Below are 15,464 nucleotides of genomic sequence, written 5' to 3' on the forward strand. Positions count from 1 at the left end.
GCAAAAGGTTCACAGATGCGTGGCTGTAAAGACGCGCCAAGAATCCGCCTGAGTCTGCATTCAGCAATGCTGCATGCAGCGATAACAACGTCAAGCTCGATGCTGGAATTTGTTTGACATAAAAATGAAAAACGTGAAATGCGATAAGCTAATTGCTTATTCTTCAATTACGAGAAAAGAGTCTAACTAATTGACGGGACTAGTTCTGTTGTTGACAGCAGTAAGTCAAAGCTATGGTAGAAAGCAGAGGACTATCTGTAGAAAACGGTTTTTTATACCGAGTTTTTGATAAAAACCTGGAAATTGAACACCAAGTAATTGACGTAGCTCGGGTAGAGTATATTGGTGGAGGATAGTGGAAATGAATAGACCACGTGATAAATTGAAAAATAGTCTTATGGTGCGTCAATATTCTTGAGTGCCTGTATAGTTTTGATGAAATTCAGAGTGATTGAAGTCAGGAAGCAATGTTTAATTAGATACTATGGACCTAACCCATCCTTTAGTTTGGTTATCTTTTTTTGCCTCCAAAATACTGTATGCAATAAGCTCTTGTTGGTAAATTCCCCCTTATTGAAGTAAAACAAGCTTCTGAAAAGAAGAAATTAAAATTAATTGAATTTCACGGCGGTACGTCTCGCGGAAATCGGATGTCTTTGAAAGCCATCTGGTGCGGGAACCATTAGGTGGTGGATCGATGCTGCACCTCTTCTTTTTCCCTTCCATATGGGTAATTTTGACTGTACGGGTATTGCCGCGCTAATTTGATTTTTATTACAGTCTGTCAGTAAGTGTCAAAATTGGCGGCCAGATTGCGGAAGTTAAGGCTTATAAATATATATCGAGAGACTTTAAAATAGGCCTCTTAAAACCTAGAAGTACTCGACTCTAAAATTAGCGGTGAGTAGGCCACAGATTCGAAACCGAAATCTTAGATAATTCGGCACCCTCCATACGAGTCCAAGTTGGATTAGCTGGTGAGTGCGCCTTTCTAATCTACCATAATGGGGTGTCTATCACGTGTTCATCTGGTCGCTTTAGGTTCCTGATGATTAGCTCGTTACTACATCAGCTAACTGGAATCAGGCGCCACGCGGTGATTCTTCTAGCTCAATTTTTCTATGAGTCAGAAACCAAGGCAAAGAAACTCTTTCCTACAATCATTTATATGAAGGATATTAAAATAAACTTATAATCGGGTATTTGAGAAAATTCAATACACATAATACCTTAATTTTTTCGATTTTATGGTTTCTTTTTATTCTTTTTCTTTCTGGAAACCCTTAATTTTAAGAGTCAAGGGCTCTGTGCACCTACATATGCAAGAGCAAAGTGAAACTGTTGTCGGGAGATAATAGACTAACTTCTAACGGGGGACTTCACCCATGTTGCATATATATTACCGCTTCAAAAATGTGCATCTGGCTATTTTGAATATTGAATATATTCCGCCAGAAAGTCAAGCACCACACATCATTTTTTTTTTCAAAAGTTAGCAACGTGGCTTCCCGAGAATCGCTCTCTCAAAAGAGAACTATCTAAAAAGTGAGTTTGCAGTATCAGCTGAGTGAGTGGAGATACTCCTCTCTTCAGGAAATAATAATTCCTTCCGGAAGTGGATCTTGGCACCCTGTCAAGCGCCGAAATCCTCATTTTGGAGGTCAAATGTAGAAAAAAAAACGAGGCAGCAAATCTTCCGGTGTGCAGATACTCGCCGCCGCTAACATAGCCTCATGAAGTGTCAACAATGGACGCGTGCCCAGAGCGGCCCAAGACGGAGAAGTTATTGGTCGCCAAAGCCGGGAGAATCGGACAATACGGTATAGAAAACGAACATCCTACGGCAAAAATCGCAGGCTAAATGCCAGAATAGCAAATTTACAACGATGAAAACAGTGTCGTCTCCCAGCCAGATCGGAAGCTCAAAGGTCTGAAGCGACCAGCTGATCTCTCAAATAAAAGCACGAAAATGCTAGAATGACTTAACAGCTCGTGAGAATTTATCAATTTCCGGAAGGCCTTTTCGTCGGATGTGAGCACAAATGAACACGCGGTTGTATATTCTGCAGCGCAGAAGGACAAATGTCAGAAGATTGAGAATTTAGCATCATCAATTTTTTATATTAGTTAAGTTCTGGCCATTTTCGAAACTCAATTTCATGATTACTGGAATTCTCACGTGCGTTTTGGCCCAAAAATGAATTTTTGTAGAATTTCTATTTGAAGAAAATACTTGAGACGTCACATGATGACTGGATTGAGAAAGGTTGATTCAAAACAAATTTGCGCGGGCTTGACGAATGTCAAAATATCACGCAATTATGAGGCTCATAATCTGCGATTGCGTGGATTACTAAATCAACAGTGAGGAAATCAAGGCAAATTTAGTCATGTGAAGGTTTATTCTAGCTCGCCAGGCTGTCATGTGTTTCCATGACGCTGTTGATGTCCTATCTTTCCAGCTGTGGATTATCCCAATTCGACTAGATCTGTGTTTTTACGATGATAATGAAGCGAAAGATTTGTTGTTTCTGGCAGGTCAAGATTTATCAAACAAGGAGAAACGCTCGTGGAAATCTCACTGACAGCTACCTGATCTTTCGGAAATTCCACAATAAAAATCAAGGAAGACTAACTTGGGTGGTCGATGCTGAATCCAGATCTTGTTAATATTTCTATCCGTTGTTATTAAACGAGGCTTAAAATGACCATATATTCGGAAGAAACAATTGTCTAAGAAATCTCTTCAAATAATCGGTCCTTATTGCCGTAGCATTATAAAGTGGGTTTACGGAAATCTAAAATACGGACTGACAGATATCTGCTTCAGACTTTTGGCTTTCCCATGTAGCTATTTTTAAAACATGAAAGAGAAATATTATTATACCAGCTTTAAGTTTATACTCAAGTTCATGATCATTGATCTTCGTATTTTGACAGGTAAGCCGATGAAAACAGCTGCTGAGGTGATCAAATGACATTCGAGTTCGATTATCTTTCGAAAAAGAGAAACTTAAAATTGCATGAAGACACCCGAGGTTTATTTATTCACAGTGGATCTATGGAAATGGCAGCAGATCCAGCTATTCGAGCCCGGTTCCGTACTTTTCTTCCAAACTCGCGACTCGTTTAGCACTATCGTTTGAACGCTCCCGGTTCTGAAATATTTGTTTACTTCTATGAATGGGGATCAAGCTCAACTTGTCTTGATACTGCACAATTCTAGCGTAAGCCATCACAGCTGAATCGTCCGAAAGCATTTGCACATGCGGATTGCCAATCGTCTGTTGTATCTTTTTCGCTCCGCTCAGTCCATTCGGAAGCTCTAAAATGGAACATTCCAGCTCTATTCGATTTATTCAAAACTTACGTAAACCATTATCAAAATAAAATCGATGAAAATCCTGTCCCTTGATCAGCTGTCCATTCTAAATAAGAAATCAATACGAAAATGTCCTCAACGTAGACACTTACTGTCTCGGGCTCGAAACAAGTCATCATCGGGTCAGTAAGTTTTACATATGTTTCCCAGTCGGCATCTTGTATTGCTTGAAGTAGCACTTCTGTAAACTTGATCAGTTCCGCTTTTCGCGATCTGTGATCATCAGACTCTTCTGCTGAGCTATTTGAATCGTTCACCTAGTTACAGTTAAAAACTAAGCAAGAAATGCAAGCGATTATTAAAAAGTAACAAACATGCAAAAGCTCAAAACAGATAATCAAATCAATCATCTGTTGCTCGAACAGAAAGCGCGTGCTCATTTTTGATATAATTTTGTTAAAAAATGGTAAATATTTTTATTCAGAGGAATTCACCAAAATTTCTATTGGAATCTTTGGCGAATACTTCTGTGTTTTTCGTTACAATATTGGTTAACAAAAGGTACGGTAATTATATATCGACTGGACGGTAATGGCAAACCGTATTAGTGATCGACATGGAGGATCCCCGTCGGATCACCGTCTCTTGATGATTCGTCTGAAATTAAAGCATCTCTACTAATCACTGGCATGGTAAAGAATCAAGGACAAAAACTCAAGAGATTTAGGGCAAACAAATATATGTTTATATATTCATCACTATCAACAAAAACCATCCCAATTGGCAATTGAAGAAATGGGGAAAAAAAAGCAAAAAGCAGAAAATAATCACTCAGTAACTCACGAGTATACGACTATTTCCACTGACAACGGGCGGGTTGATATTAACGATAGTACTGTATTGGACTCTATTTTTATTCTATTATCTAAAATTCTATAAATCTTCTAAGCCCCATACATAACTTCTAACAATCGTAGCTGAGCTATCTTGCGTCGGCAAAGAGCCAATCATAAATTTAGTCTTGGGCTGGTCCTCTTCGGGCGTTCCGATATGGAGCACTTCTTGGGGCTCAGGGGAGCCACTGTGACATGTTTCATAACTTGCCGCAGAGCTAGCAGAGTCTTCTGACACATTAGGGTTCTTAAAATCGTGCATTTTAGATTCAACATGTGCAAACATGATTCGTTTCGTCAACCAATTCATTTCATTAGAGTTGTTAACAATTTTAGTGCGAAAAACATTCTGATTAGTGGAAAAAAAGCCAAACTGACCTTGGTCACATTGGATGTGACCTCGATGACAGTATCTTGATGTTCGGGTACTACTGTAATTTGCGAAGCTTGTGATAGGGTAGTCGCTGTACTCGGACTTTCTTTTGCTCTTTCAAACTTGCTGCTTTGGCTAGATCTTCTTTCTGGAAGTAAAAAACTGTGATTCGTTTTGTTAATTTTTGGGGACTGAAATCAACGAGGAGATCTTTCGAGTGATTCTCGAAGGAGTCTTCAATAAAGAACTTTTGCGTTTGATAAAAAAAAGAGAAGCGATCTGTAAACCTTGTTATTAAAAGCCGACACGACCGAGGCGAGCGAGGAAGGGGTCTCGATATCCGTGTCCGAGTTGGAAACGGTGTTCTCGATCACGGTCCCCGTCCGGCTGTCGGCCGAGATTGTGGCTAAGGTGGATGGGGGCTTCTTGGACGCCTTTTTCACTTGTTAGTTCGGGTTCGATTTTGAATCGGGTTATGTTATAAAAGTAGGAGAGTAGGCTTACCTTTTGGTTTTCCTTCGCCTTGGAAATCAAATTCCTCGAGGAAAAGTTTCTCGTAGCGAGCATAGTCGTTATTATTGCACCCTACAATTAAGTTTTCGATGGAATCATAGAAGCGTCTAGTACCTTTAGTTTTCTGCGAGCATTGAATTTTTTGAGGCATTCGACGGTTTCTTGACGATGAATAGTAGCAGCAAATCGTTCTCGTTGCTACAAAATGGTCTAAATATCAGAACAACGGGCAATTCCTTTACAGAGATCCATGGATGGTTGAGCGCTTGTTCTGCAGTGATTCTCTTTTTCGGATCGAGAACAAGCATCTGTTTGATTAAGTTTTTCGCGTCTGCTGTGACGGTGTCCCATTCTGGCGATGGAAAGTCGTAAGCGCCTGCTTTGATTTGAGCGTACAGGCGGTGCTAGAATCAGGATAAAAGAAGAAATCAATGTGAGAACAAACCTGATCTTCGTCCCAGAATGGGGGGTATCCAACCAGTAATATGTACAAAATGACACCGCAAGCCCAAATGTCAACAGCTTTTCCATACGCTTCTTTTCGCAAAACTTCCGGGCTTAGGTATCCTGGCGTCCCAGCAAATCCTAAGTTTACATTCAGAACTACAGTCAATTTCACTTGAAAACTAACCGAACCAGGCTGGCTGATCTCCTTGAACTTCTATTGCGAGGCCAAAATCGGCAAGTTTGACAGCAGCATTTTTGTTTTTCGAAGCAAGTAATAAATTTTCCGGCTTGAAAGAGATCGTTATAAACAATAAAAATTTAAATTTTGTTATTTTTACTACAGTAAGCATGCAGTTTGAGTGACACGTGACAGTTACAGACAATCATTTGGTGACAGATTCTTCTTTTCGTTTTAAAAAATAATGAATTATTATCACAACTCCCTGTGATAATCCAATTAATATCTAATTATTGCATTAATAAATTTTAATTGCCAGGGTTAAACAGCTATTTCGTGGTCTTGCAAAAAAAAATCTACGACTGATACCTACTTTCAAGTCTCTGTGGACCACGTTATGAACATTGTGGCAGTGAAGAACGGCATCAAGAATTTGTTGGATGCACTGGCTAATATATTCAATTGGTGAAAATATTGATTCTATTCTTTTAAAGAAGAAAATGCGATACTATTCCCTCAAAACTTTCGGGGAGGTGTCTGGAACCGACAAAAAACTTTCGACAAATTTTGCGTGGAAATTTTCAACCAATCAGAAGCCTAGATTCAGCAAACCGGCCAATCAGCAGCCGAGTAGCCGCCTACGCAAATTTTGTCGAATTTTTTTTGTCGGTTCCAGACACCATCCCAAACTTTCGCCATCAAGATGATTTCTGTATGGCACACAAAACTGATCAAACAAAAGTTCAAACTTCAAGCTTCCAAGATCAAGCGTGTCACAAAAATGTAAAATTTAGAAATAAAGAATTAACGACGACAATTTCAGCCGGCAAGATTTCGTTAAAAAACGATACCCAAGCCTGAATGTCGCGGCAAACTCTTTTCATTCGTGCAAAAACAGAGCGAAAAAACAGGGTTGATCCCGTCTGCTGATTTCAGACGAGCCCTGCAAGACCGCGTGCCCAAGCTCGGATTCCGAAGACTGATTATTAAGGCACACTGGTTAAGTCAAGTTAACCCGAGGTGGAAATTCTACCTTGAGATCTCGGTGAATGACGTTATATGTGTGGATATGTTTCAAACAGTCGAGTACTTGGGAGATGCAGCGACTGTAGCGGAGAGAATTTTAACTGGAGGTTTTTAAATTTCAATTAAAGAAACGCTCATTTTATTTTCTCCAAAAATGGATTTTCTTCTTGCTTATTTTTCGGCTATTTTACCTGGCATCTGATTCGGAATAGAACTCGCGCGCAACGATATCTTCGAAAAGCTCGCCTCCAGTCACTCTGAATAATTGACTGTAAGACAACTGTCCCTCTCCTTTCATCCCCATTTCACTTTATTATTTTAAATAACTGGAGCGCTTTCCCGGGCCCCTGTCACTTCTGACACTGGCTGCCGATCATCGAGCCAGATATTTGTCAGCGCTGGAGTTACTGTATCAATCCGTGGCTCAGAAATCTGACCAAAGTCGAAATAGTCAAAGTGTTTTTCTTGTCTTTGGAGAATTTCCGCGGCTTCGTTTCTAAAAAAGCCGCTACGCGGCTTTTCATCTTTGCTCTTTCAGACCCTGACTCAGGTTTTCTACTCAGGTTGCCGAGCCCAGCTTCGACCGTGACCCTGTGGACAGGTTTCGAAGCCCAAACTTACAAATCAAAGACGAGGTAATGGCAGTTGTCGTCCGAGAGGGAGTCATGCAGCCGAACGATGTTCGCGTGGTTGAGCAGTCGGCAGATTCGCGCCTCGCGTTCCAATTTTTGATGATCACGCGCCGACAGCTTCCGCGTGTTAATAATTTTCGCTGCGTATTCTTCCCCATTTACTTTCTGAATTCGAAATCGTGAGAAGCGGCGAACGAGTTCGCCTGTCAGCGGGCGGAAGCTATTTACCTTGACGCAGCGTCTGACGATGGAAAATGCTCCTTTTCCGAGCTCTTCTTTCAGCTCGTACTCGTCATTGAAATGACCACTGGAGCCGTTGCTCGGCATAGCTGTCGAACCTGATATTTGTTGTTATTTAAGATATTTAATAAAATGGAGTATTCCTATTATTTCTTTTTGATAAAATAAGGGTATCACATTCTAAATTCTGCGCGCAAATTTAGCTTGAAATTCGGGCTCAATTATTGTTTTCGTTTCAAAAAAATCACTTGACTTGAAAAATTGAGAAAAATTTTAGAGGAAAAATAAAGATGCCACTTGTCACGTGTCTATAGCCTTGACTTAGGACTTTTAACAAGCTCAAAGTGCCCTGTCTACAGCTCTTGTTCCTTCCGGTGATAATTCTCACAAGTTTCCCCTCCTTTCCCGCAATAAAGATTTATTATCCAGTAATGGTCCTTTTTTCAAACATGATTGGAATAAGTTTGTAAATTATAACCTTGAGTTCGATTTGAATCGTTGGCTTTGGACTCTGATTTTCGGCTTCGCTTACTACCGAAGCGTAAGAATTTCATCTTTGTCTGTATATTTCGCCACTTCCATTGATTTCTTGTCACTGATTTCTCCTATTCTCCACGTGAGCCGAAATCATGGATAGATCAAAATTCAAACACTCGAATTTTCGAAGAATTGTTTGATTTTTAATTTCTATCCCGTTTCTTTAAGATTTTTTTCTCTTTCAGAAAAATAGTCTTCCCTTTTTTCGCGTTTTCTTTGGCTGTCAGATACACAAGAGCGTCCCTGGATTTTTGGCTCACTGGATCTTTATCTACCAGTTGCTTGATATATCTAGCCGTGCCAATAATAACTCATTGCTCAGTACATCTCTGACCCCCTCTCCTATCTTTCTCTCTTTGGTTGATCCAAAGTAGTGAGCCACACTTTCGAGCAGCTCACCTTTTATTAACCTTGAGGGAAAAATACACAAAGTAAATTTGTGTTTATTTCAATCTCACTGAGAGGAGAAGCGTGAGAGACTAGTTGCCTACTCACGGGAGAGAGAGAGAGTCGAGAGAAAGAATATAGCGAGAAGAACAGGCCTTATTCTGTTGTGAAAATCTGGTAGAGAGCAATTAATTATGAAAACGATATGACAACGAGTTCGTGTCTGATCTCGCCAAAGAATAACTTGCTTACAAAGAAGCCAAAGATCGATAACTACAGAAAACGCATATCGAATCTTCATTAAAACATACGGAAAGATATCAAAATATCTCACTCTATTACAGTAATTATTTTCTGTAGTGATCTTACGAAGCTCGTTATGCGCTCTTTTCTCTCGATAATTTTGCTCTTTCCTTGCCTAATTATCTCAATTTTACAAAAAGAAAAAGAAAAAAAAACGTTACGATTTGGCGGGTACGATTATTGCGTCTCTGCCAAGAAAGACTTGACCCCGGAGTGACTTGATTTAAAGCCTCAAATTTCGTTAAATAATGCTCGAGATTCGACGCACGCAGCTTCTGAATCTGTCCACTCTTGACTCCCATAACGTTATTTCAACCAAACGACGTGCATTTCGGGATATTCTCGAGGAAACAAAATATGAGAATTTTCTAATATAAAAATTCTTGATGAACAAGATAGAATATCCTGCGCTTCAAAAACACATTAAACCCAATTTGAAGTTCGCTTTACGAGCAAAAATGCAATAAAAAGCGAACCAAGTTCAATATATGATTTTATCCTTTTCATTTGCGTTTTTTCATTGTTTATTGATGATGAGATAATTTGCGTCCATTCTAATAGCTGTGATGAGCATTTGTCGGATTTAATTTGTTCGGATAATTTTTTTAAATAAAATTAATATATTTTCTGTGCGAAACTAATTTAGTACCTCTTTCTTTTGCAATGAACATGGCCTTGACGAATGTTTTTAGCTTCATTCCAGTTTATAAACTTTTCCCGCTTCTCTCATAATAATTTGTTCAAATTTGGCTAGTGACAGCGGAAGCGAGTTAATTTTGTATCTAGGCGGTGGTAAAGAGAGGCGATTTTCTGGCAGTTAGATTTTCTGGCAGTTAGACTTTCTGGCAAAGGCGATTTTCTGGCACTGCCAGAAAATCTAACTTCCAGAAAATCGCCTTTGCCAGAAAGTCTAACTGCCAGAAAGTCTAACTGCCAGAAAATCGCCTCTTTTGATTTTGAATCTACAGTTAATGATCCTGGAAGGTAAAAAACGGAGAGGGTTTTCGACAGTACCACCAATTTTTCTTACACGTTTTTTAAAATTCATTGACAAAAGCCACTTTTGACCCATTTATTCAAGATTATTGGCTGTAGCAAACATAAATCAGCTTCTTCCGGGAATTTTTGTGTTAAACACCAGGTGTTATTTGCATCTGATTTCGAGTACTTGGTCACAGTGGGCACCCACTGAGATAATGGCGCACGCTAATGCTTTTTGAAACTGAACTTGTTATAAAGCTCTCCAGAAAATTCTTCCTTAGGTGGTGAAATCGCCTTTATAGGATGGATATTATTTGAAATTCTGCAAGAAACTCTTAATAATAATCATTATATAAATTCGAAAAACTGGTGATTATCACACAAATTTCATTTCGGAGCAGTTTCAGCAGGAGTTTGCACCTTTCGACGCGAGCGTTTGATCTAAAAGCCGACTATTCAGGGCGCTAAAAAAGACTACGAATTGGGAATTGAAATTTCTGCGCTAAAAATAGAATGAGGGTAGCATCCGCAGTTCGTTCTAGCTGTTTTCGGAGTGACAAACGGGTTCACAGGCAGCTGAAAAGTTAGATTTTGATTTTTTTGAGAAAATGGAGAAGAAAAAGGAAGAAAAATCGTATAGAAAAATATTGAAAATGACAGCGATTCCACCACCTTCTGAGAAAGAATTTTCAGGAGAGTTTTATAAAAAGTTCAGTTTTAAAAAGCATGAGCGTGCGCCATTATCTCAGTGGGTGCTGTCTCACGGCCACGCGTGGAAATGAGTAGCCAATCATATGCCCGGATCCATGATTTCACTCAATCACAGACAGGCAAAAGCGTAGGCAAAATCGACCACCCTGTTAACGGGTTAACACAAAAATTCCCGGAAGAAGCTGATTTATGTTTGCTACAGCCAATTATCTTGAATAAATGGGTCAAAAATGGCTTTTGTCAATGAATTTTTATAAAACATGTAAGAAAAAATTGGTGGTACTGTCGTACTTTTTACCTTCCAGGATCACTAACTGTAGATTCAAAATCAAAAGAGGCGATTTTCTGGAAATTAGATTTTCTGGCATATTATATTTTCTGGCAGTGCCAGAAAATCGCCTTTGCCAGAAAGTCTAACTGCCAGAAAGTCTAACTGCCAGAAAATCGCCTCTCTCGGTGGTAAAGTGGCAAATTTGACGGTCAAACAAAACCGCTCAATCGCGCCCGCCGAGCGATGATTTTTCTCTTCTATGTCTTTTTTTTTGTTTTTGGAGTTTCCTCTTTGATTTTCAAAGAGCAAGGCTAATTATAAGATGAAGCCCCCGAGGAGCTGTTCATATTAATGCAAATCAATATCTCACAATTCGAATTCGTTCTTCCGAGAAATAAACAAATGGAAAAATGAATTTATTAAGAAAATTTACCTTTGACCTCGTTGGTAAATGTCTTCATGATTCTTTTCATTTTGAGTGTTTTTTAAATTCGCTCTCTTTTTCTTTTACATTATTTTCAGAAAATCATGATTATGGAAAAACAGTGACCAATGCGCTGATTATTTTTTGTTCTGGCCCGGGGCGCGTTTCAAACAACGAGAACGCGCAGGCAACACTGGGATGAATTTTTCATGAAGTGGATGAAGCCAGCTAATGCATCAGCTGAGCCACCTATGGGCACGCAACTTCACAAACATACTCTACGATTTAAGTTTCAATTTCAACGCGATGCGCTCCCGAGCTCCACCTATCGCTTTACTGAACATCAAACGCAAACTGTACAGTGTACACTCAGGGGTCTGGATTCGCTTTGCGAATTCGCTCATGAGCGAAGCGAAACGAATTCGCTTCGCTTCGCTTTCGCTTTTTGTTATTTCAATTCGCTTCGCTTCGCTTTCGCTTTTTACCAAAAATTTTCGCGAAAATTTCGCTCAAAAGAAATCTTTCCAGGAATTGAAAACTTCGCCTTTTTTGCTTAGCTTTAGTTTAAACTCAAGTGGAAATTTTGCTGAATGAGCTAAGTTGGCACTTGTAAAAGCTGAGCTCAGAGAAGTTTTACTGTTTTTAAAGTAGACAATATTCTGAGCTGCGCTGAGCTGAGCTGTCCTTCACAAAAATCATTGAGCTGAGCTGACTCTTCAAATTCATTCAGTTAATTTGAGCAAGGCAGTCAATATTAAAAATGATTGACCTGAGCTGAGCCACACAGCCTCTTCAGCTCACTAATCTCAGAAAATTTGCAATTTGAAAAATCGGAGAGGGAGTCCGAATGGAGTGGTCTCCATTTTCCTGAGTCGCCGTTTGCCCAAGATCTCTGTTTGTCCAACTTGAGGAATCGGCGAATTGGACAAACGGCGATGTATTATAATTTAAATCGATTGATCTTATAACTTCATATATTGGCCTCCCGACAATCAATCCTGACATCACCATCTTCAATCCCGGCTTCAAAAATTTCGATCCTTGCTTTTCAGACGTCAATCAATCTTGGCATCTCCAGCACCGATCCGGGCGTCACTAATAAAAATGAAACCATACATAAAATGGACACTTTTTCAAAGGTTAAATATTTCCGGAAAATTTTCGCATTTTTTCGCTTTTTAGAAAAATTTTTCGCTTCGCTTCGCTTTCGCTCACGAAATTTTCATTCGCTTCGCTTCGCTTTCGCTTTTAATTTTTGAAAAATTTTCGCTTTCGCTTCGCTTTCGCTTTTCATTTTTGGCCAAAATCCAGACCCCTGGTACACTACGATGTCAACGAATAAAGTTTACATTACTCCCATTATTTCTAGAAATATCTAGTTCGTAATGAGCTTTTGCGAACACTATAAAATCGTTGTTTTAGTTGATTTATGTTAATTTATCAAGATTTCTGTTAAAAGATCATTCTTCCACAGTTTTAACATTAAGTCTCTCATCAGTGAAAGTAATATAACGTACCCCCCCCCCTAGCTCGCTCACATTTTGTGAACATTTTTCCCTTTTTCGCTTAGTTAAACTCCAACAAGACCCCCCTTGGTCGCTCGCTTTTTGTTACCAAGATCCGTTGGTCGCTTTCCTTCTTTTGCATTCTACGACCCCTTGGTCGCCCTCCTTGGTTTCGACGGCGCACCTTTGCTCGCCCGCCTTTCTCCGTCATTTATCCCTTGTTCGCTCCTGAAGCCCCGCGAGAACGCTCTATAAGGCGTAGCTCATTTTCTTTTTCACTTTTAAAAGGCTTTTTAACTCGTAGAATGGTCTCAAAATTCGATTTTCATGATTTTTTCCAAGCAAACAATTTTTTTATGCTATTTCACGTCCATTTTGTCAAATTTTCATATCTTCTTAATAAGAAGAAATTTGGACACTCCATTTTAAGTAAACATAAGTACTCGAAATACATGGATTGAAACTTTGAGACTGTTTTTATAAAAAAATCTAATGTCATTTTCCTCGAGAGTTGCAAATTTTGATTAATTTTTCCGAGCTGAGCTGAGCTGAGCTGACCTGCGAAAAAATTTCTCTGAGCTGAGCTGAGCTGAGCTGGCCTACTTCGGAGGTTTCTGAGCTGAGCTGAGCTGAGCTGGCCTTTTTGAGAGGTCATTGAGCTGAGCTGAGCAGACCTTTTGTTTAAGAGAGTTGAGCTGAGCTGAGCGGACCCTAATTAGAGCTGAGCTGAGCTGTTTTTACTGTTTTTGGTAGTAAAATTGTATTCAAATCATTGAGCTGAGCTGAGCTTAGCTAAGTGATAATCGTCTGAGCTGAGCTGAGCAGAGCAGAACAGATCATGTTCGAAAATAATGGAGCTGAGCTGAGCGGACCCTAATTAGAGCTGAGCTGAGCTGTTTTTTACTGTTTTTGGTAGTAAAATTGTATTCAAATCATTGAGCTGAGCTGAGCTTAGCTAAGTGATAATCGTCTGAGCTGAGCTGAGCAGAGCAGAACAGATCATGTTCGAAAATAATGGAGCTGAGCTGAGCTGAGCTGAGTGAAAATTGTCTGAGCTGAGCTGAGCAGATCAGATCATTTTCCAAAATCACTGAGCTGAGCGACTGCTCAGCTCACTCAGCTCAGCAAATTTGCAACTCTGGAACCAGTGTCAACATGAAGATTCGACTATTTTGAGTATAAATGTACATATAAAGTCAAACTATCAAGTTTACGGCATAATACAGCGTTGCTACAAGATATAAAAATTTAACTGGACGCTTTAAAAAGAGGAAATGAAGTTTAGTTACTGTTAAAATATTCATGAAAATGAAAATATAGTTCCCTATGAAAAGCTTGAGTCGAAAGTACAGTAAGAGCTGTAAGAGCGACCCAAGCCGAGCTAGGCTTTGGCGGTCTCGCGGCGAACAAGGGATAAATGGGTGAGGAGGAGCGAACAAGGGCGCGCGAGGTAAAAAGAAGGATAGCGACTAATGGAGCGCGCTGAAACAAGAATGAGAGCGAGCAAGGGGACTTTGATAAAATTTAACTAAGCGAGCAAGGGAAAAATGCTCACAAAATGTGAGCGAGCTAGGGGGGGGGTACGTTATTTTATCCAAAAATTTGATGTCAAAAAATTCCATAAAAACTGTAACACCAAATTTTAAAAAACTTTTTCGAGTGGTGTTCAGCCTTTCTGAAGAAAAAGTCACAAAAATGATGCTATAAAATTGAGATGCGTATGACCTTGTCAGTTTCCGTCTGCAAAAGCCGTATTCAAAGCTAACCTTGGTCCACTAGCTTCTTCAGATTACAGAAAATCCATAAGGGGCTACAAATGATAGAACCGTCTATCCTGGGTCGAAAATACCGACTTCAAACTTTTAGTTTTCTGTGACCCAAAAACCTACGTAAGCTTGCCGAAGACAGCTGGTCGAACTTCCTCTTCATAATTTAAAAAATACAAATTTTCACAAAATCTAAGATCACTTTTTGCCGTCAATTATAAGTTTTTTCATCTGAGTCAATTATTTCTAAGGCCGCATATTATCTTCAATATCCCCTGAATGAACTGACCTCTATAAGTTTCGAGACTTGAAGTTTTATGCTTTCAGGCTAAGTTTATCCCCCCAGAAGATTGTAAATCACTTGATTTTATATCTCACGATAAAATTCTTAATGCCAGTGACTGGCAGCCAATCTTTTATATTATTCAACATAAACGTATATCAAATTTAATTGATTTCTTCAATTTCCGCATACCTTAGATATTATTTCTGCTGAGAAATTAATTAAATTCTGTCGACAGTCGTCATTTTTCTCTCTTTTATCTTTCTCTTCAAAAAAGGTGTTATAACAAGGGAAATATATTGCTTGTGCAATGGATTTCGCAGGGGAGGATCTACCCTATCCTGAAGTGGAATTATCCCACCCGGGGGATGAGCCGCCTTGCCCATGAACCTGTCCAAATTAAAGCTTGTTTACGCGGACGGAGGCTTATTCATGTTATACTGTATTTTTTGAGTCAGATCTTTCTTTGACTTACCACGACGACTGCTAGAATTGCCGGAAGTGATGCTCGAGGTGAGTTTCTTCAAAAGCGCCAGCTTATATTCGCTAGCTGCTCTCTGTTAGTGTTGTTTTCTCTCTCCCAAGTGATAAGGAGACGCGGACGAGTGTTGGTAGCAAACGAACCACTACCACGCGAAGACGTACGTAGTAGAGGAGTTAGTGCCTTAATCT

The 15,464-nt window shown here is 39.5% G+C and overlaps 1 protein-coding gene across 3 annotated transcripts; it reads right to left on the reverse strand.

The window, feature by feature from the left end:
- Nucleotides 1–3,022: 3,022 nt before the first annotated feature.
- Nucleotides 3,023–15,407, reverse strand: LOC145704524 (calcium/calmodulin-dependent protein kinase type II delta chain-like). 3 transcript variants are annotated; one of them, XM_081781976.1, is made up of 15 exons: nucleotides 15,268–15,407; nucleotides 7,613–7,722; nucleotides 7,374–7,549; nucleotides 6,944–7,009; nucleotides 6,100–6,175; nucleotides 5,733–5,835; nucleotides 5,547–5,686; nucleotides 5,344–5,505; nucleotides 5,216–5,299; nucleotides 5,093–5,173; nucleotides 3,923–3,979; nucleotides 3,475–3,639; nucleotides 3,371–3,428; nucleotides 3,202–3,325; nucleotides 3,023–3,158 (listed from the first exon to the last, which is right to left on the reverse strand). In XM_081781976.1, exons 2-15 carry the CDS (start codon nucleotides 7,709–7,711, stop codon nucleotides 3,041–3,043), a joined length of 1,509 nt encoding a protein of 502 aa, XP_081638102.1. In that variant the 5' UTR covers nucleotides 7,712–7,722; nucleotides 15,268–15,407; the 3' UTR covers nucleotides 3,023–3,040. The 3 variants fall into 3 exon arrangements, with proteins under 3 accessions (XP_081638102.1, XP_081638103.1, XP_081638104.1); XM_081781977.1 differs by lacking the exon at nucleotides 6,100–6,175 and adding an exon at nucleotides 6,760–6,832; XM_081781978.1 differs by lacking the exon at nucleotides 3,923–3,979.
- Between the last annotated feature and the right edge of the window lie 57 nt (nucleotides 15,408–15,464).

Source organism: Oikopleura dioica, chromosome PAR (assembly GCF_907165135.1).
Source record: "Oikopleura dioica chromosome PAR, OKI2018_I68_1.0, whole genome shotgun sequence".
Classification (NCBI taxonomy): domain Eukaryota; kingdom Metazoa; phylum Chordata; class Appendicularia; order Copelata; family Oikopleuridae; genus Oikopleura; species Oikopleura dioica.